This window comes from Sphaerodactylus townsendi, linkage group LG11 (genome assembly GCF_021028975.2).
Source record: "Sphaerodactylus townsendi isolate TG3544 linkage group LG11, MPM_Stown_v2.3, whole genome shotgun sequence".
NCBI classification, from domain to species: domain Eukaryota; kingdom Metazoa; phylum Chordata; class Lepidosauria; order Squamata; family Sphaerodactylidae; genus Sphaerodactylus; species Sphaerodactylus townsendi.
Genome location: NC_059435.1, coordinates 34,370,025 through 34,391,691, shown reverse-complemented (window position 1 = coordinate 34,391,691; position 21,667 = coordinate 34,370,025). Strand labels below are relative to the sequence as shown.

The 21,667-nt window shown below is 40.6% G+C and overlaps 2 protein-coding genes and 1 long non-coding RNA gene across 6 annotated transcripts in view; 1 reads left to right on the top strand and 2 right to left on the bottom strand.

The window, feature by feature from the left end:
* Positions 1-4,448, bottom strand: part of TOP2B (DNA topoisomerase II beta) — a 50,427-nt gene extending 45,979 nt beyond the window's left edge. Inside the window, exon 1 of one of the 3 annotated variants that reach the window (XM_048511369.1) lies at positions 3,985-4,448. In XM_048511369.1, the coding sequence (XP_048367326.1) occupies positions 3,985-4,092 (108 nt within the window). In that variant the 5' untranslated portion in view covers positions 4,093-4,448. The remainder of the gene's footprint in view (positions 1-3,984) is intronic. The other 2 variants (XM_048511367.1, XM_048511366.1) reach the window with 2 other exon arrangements.
* A 49-nt stretch (positions 4,449-4,497) lies between these two features.
* Positions 4,498-12,672, top strand: LOC125441072. Its single transcript, XR_007245785.1, has 2 exons — positions 4,498-5,377; positions 10,277-12,672. It is a non-coding gene; the product is annotated as an uncharacterized LOC125441072 (long non-coding RNA).
* A 917-nt stretch (positions 12,673-13,589) lies between these two features.
* The window catches only part of NGLY1 (N-glycanase 1), a 30,524-nt gene continuing 22,446 nt past the window's right edge, over positions 13,590-21,667 (bottom strand). For both annotated transcript variants that reach the window (XM_048510998.1, XM_048510999.1), the window contains exons 10-12: positions 20,355-20,540; positions 17,786-17,963; positions 13,590-15,281 (exon numbers count right to left, since the gene is read on the bottom strand). In XM_048510998.1, the coding sequence (XP_048366955.1) occupies positions 15,109-15,281; positions 17,786-17,963; positions 20,355-20,540 (537 nt within the window). In that variant the 3' untranslated portion in view covers positions 13,590-15,108. The remainder of the gene's footprint in view (positions 15,282-17,785; positions 17,964-20,354; positions 20,541-21,667) is intronic.

The window sequence follows — 21,667 nt, the reverse complement described above, 5'->3', positions numbered from 1 at the left end:
GAAACCTTTCTAAAAATAAGTCATTAAGGGAGGGTTTTGTTGTTTTTTTACAAATCCCATAGCTACATTTTGGGGAAGTTTTTGGCAAATGAACTTGAGCGTTCTTTTTTCTTGCTGCAATGGAGTTTGAATTTTTATTATGCTCCACTTCTTGATTTTAATTACTTACAGATTTTTTACATTCCTTATTTTGCTTTCATCTTATTTTGCCACGGTTAGGATTCTTAAATGTTATGACACCTTTGCAAGGCAAAAATAAAAATTATTTATACAGTGCAATTTGCTGAATCATCAACCTCCAAAGACTCCCTATATCTATTATATCTATATGTATTTTTATTAAATGCCCATCCTTGAAGTATGGGAAATATGCTATCATGATATAATTGCAAAATTATATTTTTTCATAATTTCTACTCCCTTTACTGTCATGTAAATACATGATTCTGAAGCCACTAAGCCTACTCCAGATAAAATCAGTTATTTCTATTAATTTAAGACTAGAATACATTGATTGTACTTTTGTGGGTTTAGATTGGAACAACTCTGTACAGAATATCAGACACACAGTTGAGAAATGTTTAATCAAGCTTACTGCCAAGTACAATGGGAATTATTTTTATCAGAAGTCTGAAGTATCAAATATAAGCAGAAGTCAGATTTAATAGTGGCTTTCCATTCTTAAGAAGCAGTATTGGTCAAGTCTACAGTGCCTGCCTGTTTCCATACTTTAGATCATGCAAAGCTAAGGTACAGCTAATTTCAAATCAGATCTGTTTTGTGAAAGCTGAACAGAACTTGTCAGTTAGATGTATTTAAAGTCATTACTCTTTCTCACTGAACAACAAGTTGCAGCTAACTTTATGGCAACCCAATAGATTTTTCATGTCAAGAGACGTTCACAGGTTAGTTGCCATTGCCTGCATCTGTGTAGTAATTCTAGACTTCCTTGGTGGTTTTGCATCCAAGCACTTACTGGAGCTGATTATGCTTAGCTTCTGAGATTGGGCTAGCCTGGGATGCCCAGGTCAGGGTGTGCGAAAAATCGCTTTAAAAAAATTATCACACATACAATACCTGTTTTAAGGAAAGTCATTAATATCCACAGAATATCAACTATCTGCCAATTTCCATGATTTATTCAAAGGTTCTTTCCGAATAAAACAGACTTCAACATCAAATAACAACGTTAATAGTATATAAAGTTATAGTTTATACTAGTATTGTAACATTTAACCACTACGCAAATCAGAATGAAAAATTCCAGACAGATATCATATCATCCTTGCTTGACAGGTGGTATTCCAAAGCATTTGCCAAGTATGCTTATACTCAAGAATCCAAATGGTATTATCAAAAATATGTACGTGATTCAAATTTGCATAAGCTCTAAAACTAATATAATTAATTTTGAATCCAATATCAAGAATTGCTCTTGAATTCAGCCAGGGACAGAAGAACACACTTTCAGCAGAAGACATACGACAACGACAACAACAGAGAAGGTTGTGTTAACAAAGACCATGAATGAACACGGAGAGACAGGTATACTGAACTCTTTGACAAACATCTGTTCCCTGTTTTCAAACTGATACAATTCAAACAGTCTTGGAGCTGGACATTTTACAGAACGATCCTAAACAGAGTTATACCCTTCTGCCCACTGAAGCCAAAAGGCTTAAAAGGGTCTAACTTGGCATAAGATTGCATACTTACAGAGTAACCTCACCAAAATTAAGAACTTCATTACCATATTGATTTCAATGGGAAACATGTAACTGTCCTATCAAAACCAATGACACTCAACTTGGATTTGGCTAGAATACATTAATGGTTTGTCTGTTTTTTCTCTAAGTTTTTCTCTAAGCATTGAAAAAACATGCATAATTTTTAAAATGGTAATTTACCTGTTTATTTACTGAGTTAAAATTATATTATATAACCACAATAAACAAGACAAACAGAAGACACAGCTTTACAGATGTTATCCTAATAAGGTAATTGTACAAGATTTAGTGAGATGCTCTTCTATTCTGCTGAAAGAAATCCATTTTCCTGCGGGAAAGACTCCAAGTGGAAGTTGAATGGGTACAGGTTTCATTCATTAGTAGATAATGTCTAGTGTGAGTCAACATTTTCATACCAATATTGTAAAGCAATGACAACACAGACTATGAAGAACAAGGCTGGAAAAGCAACTGATTATTAGTTTACTTGGTTAGAGACTTTGTGCTTGTTTTGGCAGCATAAAACGTGAGATTTTTTAAGTATGTGGGCTAAATATCACAAAATAAGTAATTATAAAGCTGCTTATCTTGCACAAATGCAAAGGTTGTTTTGACTATAGCAACAAAGTTACACTTGTGGGGAAAAAGTCAGACAGATGTCTTTGTATCTTTAGCAAACACCTCAGATTATGCTTCAAAGTATCAGGAACAATAGCTACAATCAACATATCCTAAATAGAGTCCCTGATTATGGCCCCACTTTCAAGCTGTTTTAAGGAGTTAATAAGCTCCCACAGTGCCTGAAAGAATACTATTAAGAACACTGCTCCTTCTTCAGCACTTGCAGCTCAAAACAGCAGCTTGGAGACACTTACTGGCAAGCAGATCTTTTTAGAACTTGCAGCCTAGAGCTTCAAATGGCAACCTGGTTTATCTACCCTTAAGTGGACCAACTTGTGAGAAGGGCTCTAGACTGCTGGTTGAATGAAGCCCTTCCCTGCCCATAGATTTACCTATGTAATCCAGTTTGACAAACCAGGCTGGGGCAACAGAAGAACACAAAATAATAATAAACAGAAAAAAATTCAACTCTGTAACTGCATAAAAGTTGCCTCCTTTTAATAGAAAATATTCACCTTATGCTCAAGTGCTGCTGTCCTCATATTAAAAACAATACATATTCCAGGGCAATCCCAGGAACAAAGTTCCCTATTTTTAAAAAGAAGAAACTGGCAAGTTAGGACTTTTTTCAACAAAAAACTGGAATACAACACGAGAACACTCTTTCCAAAGAGGGTGGTGGTGGATAAACTTTGAATAATATGTACTATTATAACATATATCTGAGGAAGAAGCTGCTAGTTTACTACCATCCTACTGTGCTGCCTTTTCTTGTCAGTTACATTAAGAAAATGACCCTAGTCTGAACTCTGTAGTGCACATAAGAAATAGAAGTAGATCAGTGATTGGCTACCAGAACTGTACCCATTCAACTTTCTCCTCCCTCCTCAGGTTTTTCCAAGAAAAAAAAAACCCGATTCACTTCAGCTGGATAGAACAGCGTCTCAAATTCTCTAACCTTAACAGTAAACGACCATAGGTATTTGTTCCAGACCTTTCAGTCCCTACCCCAACACACAGTCTGGTCTAGTTCATTTTTATATGAAATCCACAAAAACTAGAAGGATTTCCTCCCGTTTTCCCTTTACAGGAAAGAGGAAAATGGAACCACCAAAAAAAAGAAAGAAAGAAAAGGTTGTCACCAGCTACAGTTAGCTCCCTTTCACTTCAGTACAGGGCAAGAAGCAAACTTAAATCTGTCTAAAATAATTGGGGGAGGGGGGAGAATACTAATTTCTCCAGGAGAAGCTGACCAAGTGGTGATCAACCTTCAGCTGGCGATCAAGCATATCCCTCACAGCAGCAGCAGCCGCCGCCAAACAAGAGGATGCATTCACCCTTTCAGTCTGAAGTACCAAGGCCACCCCTTCTCCAAGTTCCGGGTATTCCCCCGTGCCCCCCCCCCGCCCCGATGCGCCTCCACCCCTTTCCCGGACACCCCATTTCAGCGCCACAGCAAACCCCAGCATTTCTCCACAGCAGCTGCCTGTCCCCCTGAACCCCCATCCTCCACCCCAACGAGCATCTTCACTCCTCCATTATTCCCCTGAGGCCTTCCGCCTCTCCTTTCACGCTCAGGCCTGTTAAAGAAAGCAAAGCCGAGGGAAGAAATGAGGGAAAATACGAGGCAACTTACCACCCAGGTTAAACCCCCGCTGCCGCCGCCGCCGCCGCCGCCACCGCCGCCGCCTCCTGCTCCTCCACCGCCGCCTCCTCCACCGCCGCCGCCTCCCGATTTTGCCATTTTCTGGCTGCCGCCTCAGTATAAATAGTTATAAATATAAAACGACTTTCTTTTTAAAAAACGTGCCGACAGAATTGTAAGGTGCACTCACGCCCTTCGCTTCATGCACCACAGATTGTATTTTTGTAAAGGAGGGGGAAGCCGCTTTTGCTTCCACAGGCAAAAAAAAAAAAAAAATCCCTACCCACCCACCCAACCGGCTCGTTCGCGCACCCACTCACCCCACACACACACCCGCCGAAGCGGGCCCTGAGGCTCCCCTCACGCTAATGCGCGCGCACCTCCACACACAACGAGGCGAGCCCCCCGCCCCCCATCAGCCAGACTCTTCGTTCTGCCCGGGCCGCGCGCGCGCCCCCATTCGCTGAGAGCCACAGCCGCCCCCCCTCCCGCGCTTCACTCCGTCCCTCTCCAGCCGCGTTCTACCGCGCGCGCACACACACACGGTCACGCGCACGCAACGGACTCTTCCCTCCCCCCGCGCTGAAGGCCACAGTCGTTTTATTTCATGCTTTCGCTGTTTCGATTGATAAAAAAAAATCGGAGGCCGATGTCTGAGGAAAACGACTAGAAAAACCAATCCTAGAATGCGTAAATGTAATTAAGTTACAACAACCCCGGGGGGAGGGGGGACACCCTGTTCTGTTCCGGTGTCGTTGTCTGAAGGCAATGTTGGGCGGCGGCGTGAGCGGACCCGGCGGAAGGACTTTGCCCGTTGGCGGCTGAAAAAGCAGCAGCTTTTTCACCTGCCCGGTCGAGACAGGCCCGAAGTGGGAAAAACCGCGAAAAGGAGAATTAAAGGGTCGTCAGGGCGGCATCTACCGACCCTCAGTCCGCGCCGAGGCCCGAAGCTTTCAGACAATAACTGCGCTGCCCCATCCGGCATAACTGCCTCAGCCTTGGCCCTGTCCACCAATTACAGGCAAGGAATTGCCGCGGAGCCGCATGCGCCAGCCAATCAAAAAAGCGTTAAGGGCCGGGTGCGTGTACGTCACCGCAAGTAGCAACAGCCGAGCAGAGTCGCCCCTCCCGCAATAGCCTAACTTGTCATTTGAGCTGAGGAGGAGGAAGAGAAGGAGAGGAAGTTGTGTGCGGTAGAATTTCCTCCAGCTGTGAGAGTGTCTGGTTCAAGTTGGCAGGAGCCTGGCTGCTTATAGTATGGTTCTTTATGAACCTAGTGCATAGTGGTGTATAGGATTCGGCTACTATCATCAAGCAGCCTGAAGAATATGTCGGAGCGGAAGCGAAGCTCCCCTGAAACTGATCAACAAGCTCTTGTTTCTTGGTAAGCATGTTTATAACCCGATCCTAGGTTGTTCTCTACAAGAAAATTGGCTAATCTGCCCAGTAATTGAGAAGCAGTTGCAAATTGTTGCACCGTATGTTGCTATAGCACACTTATCTTCATGTGTTCCCATCTGAACGGCAGGAGCAAATTAGAAGTCGACGATACCAAGTAATTTTGTACTAAAGTGTATTGTTTGGATGGAAATGTTCTCATAGAGGCACAATAAGTAGGACTGTTAGCATATTTGGATATCGTTAAGCTTTGTAATACTGAAAATGCTACATTTTTAAATATGTCATCATTTAACATATTGTAACATTTTATTGCCAAAGTTATTTACCTGCAAAGAATAAATGTTGAATAAATTATGTATGTGTGCAACTTGCAGTGGAATCCTTTGTTTATGTTAGACAGTCTACACAATTTGAGTAAAACTTTATATTTTATTTTAGTCATTTCAAATGGGCAGAAATTCATGAGTTACCTTCAGTATTCTCGCAAATTTTCATTAGAAATGTTGAAAACAGACTTTTCATACTATACATTTTGAGTTAAAAAAACCTTTGCCTTAAGTTAAAGCGCCATCGTATTTTATTGGTTTTTGTATATTTTAATTGTATGAATTGTTATTGGAAGCCACCCTGAGCCTGTCTTGTCTGGAAAGGGCTGGGTAAAATTTGAATAAATAAGTTGTGTTCCACAAATTCTTAAAAATCGGCAGAATTTTTTTTCATTGCTCTTCAAAAATGTCCAGTGTTCTCGTTGGATTAAAAAGGGGAAAAAAAGACACACACACACCCCGAGACCTTCACATCTCTATTTGTGGCCCAATTGTCAAGAAAGCAAGAGAAAATCTGAGGCTGAAACTGCATAGGCATTGTAGAACACAAGACTGAAATGCTGTTATAAGTCAATGTTTTCAGCAAGGCCATCGATCAGTACAGAAACTGCTTTTCAGTTTTTCAGATGTGCATGGCTAATAATGGGAGAAAGGCCGAAAAGCACCTTAAGTGGCATGTGATAATTTAGTCTGTTTTTCTTCCCTTCAGAAGTTTTGAACTATCTTTTGTTGGACTGTACTTTTGCAGTAAATGTTGGACTTTGCTTTTGGACTTAACAAAAATAATGGACCTCATTCTCTGGCTCCATCATTAGAGCCCCTTACCTAGATAAATTAGACCCCAGGCAATGTTCAATTATCAGAAATTCTTACTAAAATAGTTAATTCCACAAGACCTTTAGTTTGATAAGATATTTAAAAAACTAGGTCTGGCACTCCAGGTATGACTACTTTTATTTGTAATTAAGCCTAAGTAATTTCCAGTGATCCTTCTTTCAGGACTGAGATCATGGATGATATAACTTTAACAATCCAATATTGTGGTTTATTATTACACTGTATAATTCTGTATTACACTGTAGAATTATAATGGTAAACTCTCATTGTAATGTCTTCCATCATAACGGATGGTGAGGAGGAGATGTGATGTGTATGCCTTTAAGTCAGCCCATAAAAGCTACTTTCTGGTTTCCCCCTCAGGGCCTGAATGCCTCACTCAGGTCTTCTTGTGTGGTGTGTGTGTGTGTGTCTTGCATCTGTGTGAGCCTCCCAGTTGAAAGTACTAAAAACACTTGTTACTGAACTGATCAGAGTCTTCTGTGTGCTTGCTATTGAGCAGGACTAAAGTGTGATCTGACAGGTAAGCTTATCCGTCTGTTGCACCTCAGAGATACTACAGGGGGGAGAGTTAGAAGATTTCTGATAGAACATGATGGAGGTACAGCTGAAATATCTCCTAATGGATGTGTTGCTTAAATATGTTTTTCAAAAAGGCAAAAGTGTGAATTTTTGTCCTATGCTATAATTAGTACATGAATATTTTCCTTGCTAAGCAGATTACTGTCTAATTTTCAACACCACCAAATCTGTAGATACTTAAATCCAGAGACTGGAGCCATGAACCATGAACAGACAAGATAGATTTTTCTTCAAACTTGACCAGTGCCTCAAGTTTGCAGAAAAATCTGAAGTCTTAAAAAAAATACATGGAGGTTAACCCTCCTCAAATAATAGAAGCAGTACCTGTATCTTAAAAAAAACAGATGCCCTAGTCAACCACAACAGTGTTACCAGCCTTCAAGCCTTGGTTTCTGTCAGTAAAAGGCAGGAGGAAGGGGCAGAGTCTTCTGTCCAGAGTACAGGTTATGCATCAAAACAATCAGATCTGACACACCCATTTCTTTTAATACCAACCATAGCTTTCTATGATCCACACAGCCAAAAGCTTTGCTGTAGCCTATAAAACATAAGCTGATTCTCTTCTGCGGTTCTCTCATATGTTTCAGTAACCACTGTAAATTTACAATATGATCTCTAGTGCCTCTTCCTTTTCTGAATCCAGCTTGAACATCTGACATTTCTCATTTAATATATGGTAATAAACTTTGTTGTGAGATTTTGCTAGAAGTTAATGTGATGTTCTGATAGTTGCTGCAATCTTTGGCATCTCCTTTTTTAGAATTAGAATATCAATCAACCATTTCCAGTCTGTGGGCCATAACTTTGTTTTCCATGTTTGTTGACATATTCTGATGAAGCCCATTTCTGTGGCTTGGAATAGCTCTATTGATATCTCATCTACTCTTGGTGATTTGTTTCTCACAACAGCTCTCAGTGCACTTGCCGTTCTAAAATAGTAGCACATAATAGTGCACAAAAAAGTAAATACCTTTTCTACAGGTCAGGGCACTTTTGAAAGTGAATGCTAACCATAAATGCTAAAAAAAAAAGTTAACCAAACGATAAACATTTTAAAATATTTTTTAAAAATGTTGTCAACATTGTAACTATATATGTATTTTCTGATTGAAAATTGTGGCAAATATAATTGGAAGGAGCCGTGTGATGCAGAGTGTAAGCTGTTGTGCTGCAGTCAACGCTCTGTGTATGACCTGAAATGACCTGCTGAAAGTTGGGTTCAGTTACTGGCTCAAGGTTTACTCAGCATCCTTCTGAGGTTGGTAAAATGAGTACCCAGCTTGCTGGGGGTAAAGTGTAGAGGAAGGCAATGGCAAACCACTCCATAAGCATAGTCTGCCAGTAAATGGTGAGATGTGATGTCACCCCATGAGTCAGCAATGGCCGGTGCTTGCACAAGGGACTACATTTACCTAAATACAATTGCTTATGTGTTTATTCCCATTAATTTACGATATAGTCCTGAAACTGCTGACATCCAAGCATTTCTGTAGAAGTCAGAAAGACTAATAAAAGCATGTAAAATTGACAGGCATTGAATGTATATTAAAAGAATGTCTTGAGATAAGATTCATAAAGCATATGAAATGCAGCATTTCTCCCAATGAGTCCCTAATCATTGCTATCAGCAATGCTAGCTATCCATTACATCTTTCTGAAACATGGTGTCTTAATTGAAATACTCCCAAACGACAGAGGAATGTCCATAATCTCTCTAGATCAGGGGTCTGCAACCTGTGGCTCTCCAGGTGTTCATGGACTACAAATCCCATCAGCCCCTGCCAGCATGGCCAATTGGCTGAAGGGAATTGTAGTCCATGAACATCTGGAGAACTGCAGGTTGCAGACCCCTGCTCTAGATAAACTACTCCACTAAATAGCGTGCCTCTTGACAGAAAGTGACCTTGATGCTCCTGCGAATAAGCCTGTTGATTGGAAGTAAGGTCCATTGAATCCAGTGCAGCTTTCTTGAGAGGAATGCTTATGACAGGGATGTAAATATCTTTTTGGTTGATCAAATATGGCTTAATTCATGGAAGTTCTTCTGATGCATACATCATGCACCTTTATCTCCTGTGATACCAGTGATGATGGATCTTCCACCAGTGTATGATCATTAGGGCCAAGTGAATGATCACTAGGGCCAGTGAATGATCATTAAGGCCAAGCAGCAATAGGGACTCTTTCTTGGGCAACAGTGAGAAGCGAACCGGGTGTGGTTTCATGATGGCATCTAAAGCCACTTCTGCATTTGGACTGCAATGGCAATGCGAAAAAGCACTATTGGGTCACACATATGGCTTTGTGAAGCTTGTTTCAAGTTGGAAAGGTTCACAAAAGGACTTCAGGCTCAGCCTTTTTTTGCACCCAGTCTTGATGGGGGTTTAGCTATTAACCTTTCCTAAAAACAAAAACAGAATTGTTCTGCACTTCAGAATTATGACATCCATAGCTGTGCACTTTAGCATCGATAGAAAGTTCCATGATTTTGGACTGAATGCAACAATGCAATAATAATTTTGGAATAATATTTCTAATATTTTCAGTTTTCTGCACTTCCGTCCTAATTTCAGATGTGTCCCAGCTCTAGCAAATAACAGATTGAACAATAATTCCAGGGATTCAAGTTAATAATAAGACTGCAAGAAAATTGTATTAATTATTCAGTTTTTCTTGTTTTCTGGTTGTGTCATACAATTAAAAACAAAAAGCAAGATTCAAGGTGAGCAATGGTCTTGGTTAGATAGTAATCCTAAAGAATAAGACAATGGCATGTTCATGGTTTTATCATTATCAGGATGCAAGTCAGGTTGCAATAAGGATGTGATGCAAGAGCGTGATGAAACATGTTGACGAATGCAAGAGATACCAATTCAAGCTGTGCCAATTTGTATTACCCATGGCACAAAGTCAAGAACATACTTTATTGAGTTACAAGTTGCTTCATCAAACTGGTATTACAGCTTTCAGTCATATATGCTTCTGCAGGAATGAACATAATTCTATATACCACACCTTATTTAATTCATTCTTATATTACGGAGATACCCTAGTGCCCAGTCCAGTGTAAGACAGTATATTCATTGAGATGCAGGGGAATGTATTGTCCTAAATTTAAATTGTTTGATATTTTCCAGAAAGAAAACAGATGCTGGAACTTCTCTCAATACTACAGGAATGCCAGGAAAATGTTGTTCAGCAGACTTCCTAAGAATCCCAGAGAACAGCAGGGATTTGTTGTTGAAATTTTTATATTAGTTTCTCAACATATGGTGCTTCTGGCCTCACCCATCTGCAGCTGTGGTTCAGACCAGCTCTTTGTTGATGTGTTACATCACACATGCAGTGACTATTCTAAATCCACACCCATTTTCTTAAGAGGCCTGTGCAGCCAAAATTGTAGTTAATGTTGAAATTATCATAGCATAAGTTGCATTTAAAAGCTGCTATGAGTTAGAGCCTATCAGTTTTACTGCTGGTGAAAGAGAAAGAGCCCTTTTTGACAACTGGAAAATCTACGCCAGGGATCGTGATACTCCCATGGACAAAAACCAGGAAATGGTAATAGAATGGATAAGAGCCAATAAACTGAAGCTCAGTCCAGACAAGACTGAGGAGCTGCTGCTCAGTGCCAAAACTGCTAAAGTATTGAGGAATCAACCTGTCCTGGAAAGGTTTGCTTAAAGGTCTCCTAAAGAAGGCTATGGAGCTTAAGGGTACTGCCAGCTTCTGGCCTATGGCTGGGAGCCCAGATGGGAGTCAGCGACAAATAGTACCTTTTATCAGTTGCAGCTGATATGGCTTTTCCTGGAAAAGTGTGATCTGGCCATGGTGATCTGGGCGCTGATTACATGTAGGTTATATTTATATGCTGTATGTGGAGCTGCCTTTGAGAACTGTCCAGAAACTTCAGCTTGTCCACAGTGTAGCAGCCAGGCTGCTGGAAAAGACAGGATACAGGGATCTTATCTCAGTGTTGATAGATCTCCATCTGCATTGACTGTCCATTTCCTTCTGGGCAAAATTCAAAGTGTTGGATTTTATCTTTTAAGGTCCTAAAATAGTTTGGGTCCCCAGTACTGAATGACCACCACTTCCCATATTGTCCAGCCTGTCAGTTCAAATCTGCCTCAAAAGCCTTGGTCGCTGTGCCCCCACCTTCAGAGGTGAGGTGGATGGCAGCCAGAACCAGAGCTTTTCACTTAGGAAACAGGACAACTCACTTAGAAACACAAACCCTTTTAGTTGATTTTTCTCTGAGAACACTTAATATGCTCAGTGGCCTATGTTTTTATTCTGTGGTTGGGTTTTTAATGCTGGATTTTAATAACTTCTAATGTTTTGTTTTTGTTATGTTTATTTTGGTAAGCCACTCCAGGCAGGTTCCCTAGAGAGGCAACATAAACATCTGCTACATAAAATAATAAGTACCACAGTGAGGACAGGAACCAGTTGAGTTCAGTATCTTAATCTCTGTAAAGTATTCAGCAAGGGCTGTTGTAGTACAATTACCTAAGTCTTCTTAAAGGATCTAATGCTGAATTTTAACAGAAGGAGAATACAAATCAAGGCTTAAAAATATCTCAATATTAACTTAGGCTGATGCTTGTCAACGTTTACTTCATTTTCCATTTTCAGATGATTTTTGGCTCCAATAAAGCCATACGGATACTAGTCTCCTCCCAGTTTATGCATCAAACAGTCTGCATTCTTTTACCACACTTTATTATGAATCAGTAATATCAATAGGATATAATTTAGGTTTCCCTAGTTAAGTTACTGGCTACTTTATCATGTGGTGAAGTTAACTATATCCTATAAAGCTCACACCACATTACATCTGTCAGTTGTTTCTCACTACATGGCTTGTGACTTGATATGTCTGTGGGCCGTAGAACCAAATACAAGAAATTTTTCCCATGTCTGTGGGCAGTAGAACCAAATTTTTCCCATGTCCATGGGCAGTAGAACCAAATACAAGAAATTTTTCTCAATGTAACAGTATCACCATCCAAATTAATTGCTTTCAGATTGTTAAATATTGGCTATTTAAACAGTGTTACTTCAGACTAGCAGTTAGATCAAATTATTGATAGAACTGTATGCCATTCGTATTACAGAGCACTAGGTTCACTCCAAAGACTGAACTTTGGAGTGCTGGCTTGAATCTTCTATCAGTTGCCAATTCTTTATTTTTGTCTAACATAATCTTTTCCCCATCAGGACTGGCTCTATTGGCTCTAATAGAAGATTCATAACTCTAAAGAGCATACTGTAAGTTTTAAAGCTAAGTAGGTATAGTTGAATACCAATTCTAACATATTTAAAATATTCTTTTATACCATCTTCAATCGGTGCAAAAGCTGCTGAGTGTATGAATGTGTCAATTTTCATCTATATTTTTTAACTCCAAGACTGGATGTAGATGTTGCAATTACAGTTCAGTAAACACTCTTTTTAGCTGGAATGGCTGATATCAAGCATACATTCTACTTTGGCTATATAAACTGGCACCAGTCCTGGTGTTCACTGATCTAAGTCCCACTGATCAATTTCACAGGTCATTATTTAACTTAATTGATTAAGACATGGACAGTGCAATATGGGTGGGGGCTGAATCTCCCTTTGGAAGTGGCGTGGGCTTACACCAGTGCATTTTTCTCAGCGGAGGGGCAAGTCTGCTGGTGCCTGGCCACTGTGGGGCCCAGGGATGCTCGGCTGTGGTACCTGGCTCTCTGCACTGCCCCCAAGCTATGCTGGTGTGGCAGGGGCATGACGAGGGTGTTCCTGGGGATGGTGCTGACCACAGTTGGCTTCTACTGCCCATTCAGCCCCCTGGCACTGGCAGGCCCAGCCTCAGACATATGCTGCATTTTCTGCGGCATAGCTCTACTTTTCCCTATGGAGATATCCAGGTAAGTTTTGGGGTTTTTTACTTTTTAAACTTCCTTGCAACCCCATCTGGATTGGACTGTAAGTTAACCTTAATCAAATCTCTTTGAATTGGGGCACTACATTGATTTACACACTTCCATCCTATACTAGCCAGGGCATATAGAGACCAGAACAAAACTTTAACCATAACATTCACAGTTAAGATAGGGAAATTAAATAATAATTGCCACTCTTGGATGTTAGCACTGGGGTCTGAAATGGGCAGGGGCTGCAAGGAGTCAGGGCCTCATGCTGACCCAAGTTGCTGACTTGATTGGATTCCACCAATTTTTCTACTGATATTCCACTATTCAAAATGGCTAGGCTGTGAATTATGGGACTTGCATGAACAGAGGTTTTATGAGATGGGGGTAGTAGGACAGGGACGAACTGGGTGAAATTCATGAAAAACAGGCTGGATGTAACCCACTGATTACAAGCAATTCAATGGAGTCAGCAGCTTTCTATAGTAATTAATCCACATTTATAAAGTACAAAAATACGCACAACACACAATCTTATTATCAAAACTTTATAGTTTTAGGCAAGCAAACCTCCATTTTTACATCATAGCCTAAGACAATATTTTAGAGACACAATTTTGTCTTGATATCCAAGGTCCAAAATATTTAATTCTTAAATTACAGTACATATTTAACTTGGAAAATTTAAGAACTTAGCAGACATCCAAATTAGCTATTCTGTCCACAAAGTTTTGTTGAATGCCTAAACAGAATTTAAATTCAACCAAAAGTGCCATTAGGAGCTGTTAATTATTCCACAGATCCATAATATTTCTTCAATATTATGAATGCAATAAACTGCGAGCAATAATTACAAGCAAACAGAAAGTTCAAGCATTACAAGTAGCTATTTTTAAAGTAATCTCTAGATCCAAAGTTAATTCAATTTTCATTTAAAAAAAAAAAAACTTTCCAGTATAGAAGGAAGTAGGAGTCCCAGGCTAGAATGACATGCAACCAGATCCTGTGCTTGTTTGCTCAAATGTATATTACATTGTGTCTAATGAGGCTGACTAACAAGTAAATATGTGCAGAACGGGGTCCTTCGGTTTCTCCCCCATCTTTGAACACAAAATGCTACATTTTTGGATGATTAGACACTTGGCCTACGTTTTCAAGGGCACACTTGATTTCTTTGCATGCCACATTAACAAAATCTATTCGCTAGTTTGAGGAGGGGAAAAGTGAGGAGCCATGAGAAACAAAATACACACAAACACCACCTCTTTGGTAAAATTTGCTGGCCAAAGATTGTTTATTAACATCTAGGCAAAGGAAAAAAACACCCCACACAGGTGCAGCATGGGGATGGATTTGGCATCGGGCGACCCACCTGCTAACCTAATGAATCCTATACCCCAGCTCACCTGCTGGGGGAAAACCTGTAGAGTGGCAAGTAATTGGGAGCAAAGCAGTCACTGGTCTCTCCATGGTCCCCTTGCCACCTAAAGGTGTAAGCCAGCCACTTGCCCCTGCTTGGACATGCTTCTGAGTCGCTATACACCCCAAGGCCCCTTATTGGGGCACCAAAAATGGGAAGACAGGCATGAAGGCACAGCCTCCCCCTAGAAGGATCCATCCCGATGCCTGATCTTCCACGGTGTGACATAAAGCAAGTGAAATACAAAACAACACATCCCAGAAAACATACAATTACCACTGATAAAACAAAGGGTAGGCGAGCAAACTGTTGATCCAAAACAGGGTGGGGGGTGAGCCCAGCACCAGATTCATTCTTAAAGGCCTGCAAGCTCTGCTTCCTGGTAGCCTGACATAGCAGGCTGTTTCCATGCCGGTCAGCCTCTCAATGGTTTGCCTTGCTGGCATCTTCCTCCTATGCCTCCCCCCACCCTCCCAAACAACAACAGTGGCGTGTATAAGTCCAGGCTGCACTTTCTTCACAATTGTCCAATTAAAATGCACTGTTATGGGCATGAAATTCCTATTTATGCTTTCGAACATTTTGTCCCAGAAGTCCTTACTTGACACAGGTGCCTTCCTTTTTCAGATATTCAAAGTTCACTGAATTTTATAATGATCTCAAAACAATCTTCTCCATCATTTAAACTTTGTCTAAACAGCTGTGTGTGTTGCCATGCAATATCACCGTCCCCTCCGCTAAGTTCTGCTTTCAAAAGAACATCTGTCACGTTGGAAATATCAGGGTAAGAGTGAAGGTTTTTATCTAGAGAGAGGAAAGATCAATCCTGTTAAATCAGTTTCTCTTGCTTTTAATATAAAACACTCTCAGTGAAATCCTATCCAGAGTTACTCCATTCTAAATCTATTGAGTTCAATCCAGCAATGTGCAAGGGGAAACAGACTCAGTGCAGTTCCACTTGCAGAAGATTTTGTGTAACTAGGTAGGGTTGCTGGGCCACCCCTAGCCACTGATGGGTGATGGGAAGGTAGGGTTGCCAGATCAGGTTGGGAAATCTTGGAGATTTGTAGATGGAGCAGAGGGACCTCAGTGGGGTACAATGACAGAGTCCACTCTCCAAAATATCTATTTTCTCCAGGGGAACTGATCTCTGTAGTTTGGAAATGAGCTGTAATTCCAGGAGTTGGCATCCCCACATTTAACACTTTTCTCCCTATATGTTCTAGTGTACAGAAACTGGTTGTACCTACTTTACTTAGTGCAAGTAGCCACCATGGTCTTTTTCTTGTGTTTCTGCTTGTGAAAACATTCTAGCACAAATGAAAATTTTGTGCTGGACCCAACCCATTGATTTCAATGGAATGAGGCGAGAGAGAGATTGCCCTGTGAATCACATCAAAGATATGGATAGCAACTACAAACTATTTGTTTTCTCTTGGTATTATGGAATATTACTGTTAGCATTTATTAAATATTACTGTCAGCCTCTTACAGTTGAAATTCTGAAGATGAGTCATGTTAATGTGAAGATTAACATTTTTATTCTAGCGTAAGCTTTCATGGACTCGAACACACTTCAATAGATGCGCAAGGTGGGTCCTCAGGTGGGTCCTCACACAGACAACACAAGGTGACTGCAATATCAGCAATAACTGGTATTGTGGTCTTTGTACTTCCCTTGATCATATTTTAATTCATACACAAAATTTCCTGAACTTCATGGATTATGATTCCTGAATTTAAATTGTGTATGTGTGTACATCTGTGTGCATGAGGATTTGACTACATACATTTAATGAAGCTCATGAAATCTTATGCTAGAATAAAAATACATTAATTTTTAATAAGAGTTGGATTTTGTATCCTCCCTTTCTCTCCTGCAAGGAGACTCAAAGGGCCTTACAAACTCCTTTCCCTTCCCCCCTCACAACAAACTCCCTGTGAGGTGGGTGGGGCTGAGAGAGCTCAGAAGAACTGTGTCTAGCCCAAGGTCACCCAGCTGGCATGTGTTGGAGTCCACAGGCTAATCTGAATTCCCCAGATAAGCCCCCACAGCTCAGGTGGCAGAGCGGGGAATCAAACCCGGTTCCTCCAGATTAAGAGTACACCTGCTCTTAACTACTACGCCACTGCTGCTCCTTAAGGTGCTACAGGACTCATGTTTATTTTTGCTACAACAGGACTATTCCTCTAAAATTGCTACAGTTCTAGAAATGCTTAAAATTAATTAGTAATCTGCAAGGGCTGTTCTAATTTAACCTCCAGACCAACAGCTTTTAGTATACTGGATTTATGCCAATTTAGGCTTTGTTTCCTAGAGTTTTCCTGTAGATTATAGACATCTGTAGAGTACATTTGATATGCACTGAAAAACATCTGGGTATTGTTGTATGTGCAGTGTTACAGAGCTGAAAGTGGTTCCAGATTGAAGAGGGGTTAGATTAGTCCCGTCTGCCTCTAGGAGAGGAAATAATTTAGAAAATGCAAAACATATTTTTAAAAAGAGGGTTATGATACATTCATATGCAATCGTACGCAATATTTTTAAAGGGAGGGTTATGAAAACCAAACAATGCTGACATAACTTTAAAGACAGTCCAGTTGCTCCACTGTAAAACCCATGGGGTAGGGCAAAGGGAGAAGAGCAAGAAGGGTTCTCAAAGGTAGAATCTGAGAACAATGCAGGGAGCTTACTGACAGTCAGCAGCTCCAGTTCCAGCCCAAGTAATCTACAATGCTCTGCCAATGACAAGCCAGCAAAGCAGGAACACCTGCTCTCCCAATGCATATTTCCTTCAGAACTCACCAATACATGCAACCAGACACAATTATGTAATTTTGATAAAGGGAGCAAAATGACCAGTTTCAAACATGACATAAGCAACAAAATTGCAGAAGCCAGGGGAGCACTGCAGCCTGCAGAATACCATCTGCAGTCAGTGGGCTATAGCAACTCCAATGTTAGTTCAATTTGAATGGATAGCAGATAAGACTGATAGATCTGACTTCCAAAAACATCATGGGCAGTTCAAAGAAATGTCAATCCCCACTTTTAAGCCATCAGCTTCAGACCAACTCAGGCCCATGGTTACCAGGTTACCAGCTGACTTTCTGTGTGACCTCAGATCAGCCCCCATTATTCAGTCTAAACAATGGCCTACCTCTCAGTGCTGCTATAGGAATGAAAAAGGTAATTACTGCAAAACACTGTGGACATTTAAAAAAAAACTACTGTTCATTAAACTTCATAGTACAATGTTTTTGCATTGTTTAGAGCAGTATTTTTAAAACAGAAGTTTCCTACTTGCCTGCATTTACATCAGCTTCTATGTTTCCAGAGCACAAGGTCCACTGTACTTTTCCACTCTGAAATGTCTGACTGCTGGTTCTGACAGAAACGTTTTCTATTTTTAAACCGAAGGAACCACTCTCAAACTTCCAGCTGATGTAACCAGACAGTGATCCTTCTCTTCGGGCTAAATAAACCTATGTAGAAACAAAAAGTGCTTAAGAATCCCTAAATCAAGTTGTGTATATTAAGGCTATATTGTTTCCCGCATACTACTTCAAAGTATGTCCCAATTCAGTTAATAATCCATACTTCTGAGTCAACATGCAGACAATTAATTTTAATAACTGAATACTTTATTAAAAACAACTTGAAGCATAGTAATTTCTACAAACAGATCATATACTTTGCCCTGATTTTACAGTGAACTTGAGTTGCTGAAATTTTGATTGCTGCTGAACAAGTTAACAAATCTATATTGTGTGAAACTAGTTTTACAAAACCATAAACATCCAGGTAATGAACCACACAAAAGCTGCAAATATAAAAGACCATGCTCTAACTCTCATATGAAGGTCAAGCAATTTAGCAATAGGCTACATTCATGTTGCTTTACACTCAGATCTGCATGTGCTTATTATATTTAACACAATTTATGCAATCTTTTCACCCAATTAGGGTCCCTAATGTGGCAAGCATAAAAACATAGAAACAATTAAAACATATAAAATTTTTAAATAATTCAATTTGCTTCTGCCCCCCCCCCCCCCCGCCCCTTCCCCCCGTGCCCCACTTACGGCAGCCAGTGCATCCAGCCCGGCCGCTCCATCAGCTGACGGAGGAGGGCTGCAGTGGTCCTGGGCAACCTGGCAGGGCCAAGGGGTGTCCAGCGGGCCCATGGTAGGCTCCCAGGCCAGCCAGGCTGCTCCTTCAGCCAGCGGAGGTATGTGTGTGTGTGTGGGGGGGGTGATTTTGCACTCCCCAAGTGACCTAATGGGTGGTGCCCGGGGTCACGTGACACCCCCCATGTCCCTCTGGCACATACACCTATGCAGGCCATACAGGGCTCTAAAGATCAATACCAGGATTTTGAATTGAGTCTGGAAGCCAGTGTGGATGCAACATGACAATACATACAGAGTTGTACACAAAGGACATTTCTGCTCATACAAAGGAAGCTGTGCAATTTCTGCAGGTTCTCTTCTCTGGCAGCAGCACACACACACACCCCGACGAAATCCAAAACTGTTCTCAGGTGTCCCAGCCATTCAGGATAAGTTTTTATGGGGGTACACTGAAATGCAGCTGGAGAGGGAGGTAGGAAACACCTTTTCCATAAGTGGAATTCCATCTGTGGTTAAGATCTAACCAGTTATTAGTACAGTTTTGGCAATGCTGTCTACCTTTTGCAAGGATGGAGAAGCAGAATTCTGGCCCTCTCCCCAAACACATTATTGAAACTATCAAATGTGCCTGATAAGGACTGAATGCATGGCCTTTGTATAGCATGGGGATCTGTGCATGCAGCCTTTGGGACTGGATGTGGTGATCTTTCTCAGGTTACTACATGTGCAGGACCCAGTGCTATATCAGAAAATCCATTTCACTTGTCTTGTTCTATTCATACAGCTGGAAATGCCTTCTTTCCCACACTGTTACCTGCCTATTTTGTTAGGTTTGAATAAATATTTAGTTTTGCAACAAAAAAAACCTTAGCTAACACCTTCATTAATGCAAGGTGACTGACATTTTGGCTTTCTGCAGGTAGGGAAATAACATTGAGAATATAGAAATTCTACCTACTGGTGTGCAATGGAAAGAGAACATATAACATAAAGCCTCTTCTGTGCAGCTAAAAATTAATTCCTCAGAAAGGTGGATTTTTTTATCGCATGCAGTTTTTGTGTTAGTCACCCTCAAGATGGGAAATCCCAGACTTAAGCTTTAAAATCAGAACAGATACTTGTTATTTGTGGCCAACTCCACTGTCCTTTTTCTGAAACACAAGCAGCCTTCATTTCCAGTTTGCCATCAGCAACAATTGCATCTGAAACTGGATGTTACCAAGCCTTGATGAATATATAAATATGGACAGACGCACTGGTGCAATAATGTTGCACCCTATGGCTTCATAGTGATATCCCATGTTTATAGTCGAAAAGTGCTCTAGAACTGTAGTCCTCAACTGATGGGACAGAAATCTCGGGACGAGATCACTAAGCCCCCATAGAGCGGCCATGTTTTTGTTGCCTTTTAGAAGGCTTGCCAATAATATAGACAGCATAGGCACCATGCCTCCTGACTCCCTTTACACACATTGAAGAGAGAAGCAGACTCCCTTTACACACATTGAAGGGAGAAGCACACTACAGTGCTTAGCTTGGGTTTCCTCTCTCCAGCATTCTTGGTTTGTGCCCATGATCCAAGCCTTGCTATTGATACAATCGTAACTTTAGTTCCCCCCTTCTTGTCATGTGACTTTGATCTCACATGACCCTGATGTTACGCATTTATTACTCACTGTATCTCAGACCTGGAAAGGTTGAAGGCAACTACTGTAGAATAATTCTTCTTGGCATGGTACTCACCATCTTCCAGTCTGATTCAACCTTTCTCCATACTGATTCCATCTTCCATACACCTTTCTCCCAACCATTAATTTTTTCATTATTATTGGATATTCGCATGTAACAATCTTTCACTATATTGTATCTGAGGTGAAGAAGTTTAGAGGTCTTCTCTTTTCCAGTAGGAATAAAAACAACTTCCTTGTTCTAATTAACCAAAATGAAAACCGCAAGTTAGGTTTGCATTAAATATTTAATTAGTTTTATGACTGATTTATAATATGTGCTATATCTGTATGTGGAAATTGGTATGAGGACCGTAATGGGGGGGAAATATCCAAAAGTCAATTGAAAAAGTTAGAAAAATGAAGATAGAATTTCAGTTCTTTTCCTTAAAGATTCTTCCTTTCTCCACAATTACCTTTCAGAGGTACTGTAATTCTGCTACCTGCGGTGTCACATCTCACAAGCATACAAACATGATGCTGTCTAAAATTCTCATTTTATCTTGCATCTGAAATATTGCCAAGTTTTCCTTTCAATAACTTCACAGTCTACTTTTTACTCAGTGTGGCTACTGTGAAAACTTTATTCATGATCCAGTCTGATACAGGAGGACTCTTCTTATTCCTCGCTAGCTTCTGGGCAAGGCATAAGAAAAGCCCTACAGGATCATACAAGTGGTTCATCTAACTCAGCATCCTTTTTCACCCAGTGGCAACTAATTGCCAGAGTGGGGGGACAGCAAACAGGGCATAAAGGTCAAGACTTCCTGATGTTACCTCCTAGCTCCAGTAGTCAGAGATTTGCTGCCTCTTGAATGTGGAAATTGCCTGTAATCACCGCGGCTAATAGCTTCTAATGAACCTATCCTCAAAGAATCTGTTTAATCCCTTTTTAATGCACCTAGGCTTGAGGCAATCACTGTATCCGCTCTCAATGAATTCTACACTGAGTGCTGAACTAGTATCTGGGAGTCCCAGGTTACAATCCTAACTCTGCAGTGGAAGCTTGGGCCAGTCACACATCCTCACAGACTGACTGGGAGGATAAAATAGAGAGGGGGGAAAGGTTGCAAACCACCTCAGATCTCCCTTGTGGGGGAAAAGTGGAGTATAAATGAACTAAATACATAAACAAAATAAACACATAACAAAACATTTATTTACTGAGTGAAGAGGTATTTTCTTTTGTCCATTAATTTTATTGAGCAATCCTTAATATTATGTGGGAGGGTGCTCTCTACCCACTCTAAGCATAATTTTATAGATCTCAATCTTGTTTCTACCCCAGCTTTCTTTTTTTTCTAAAATGAAAAACCCTAGACTCTTTAG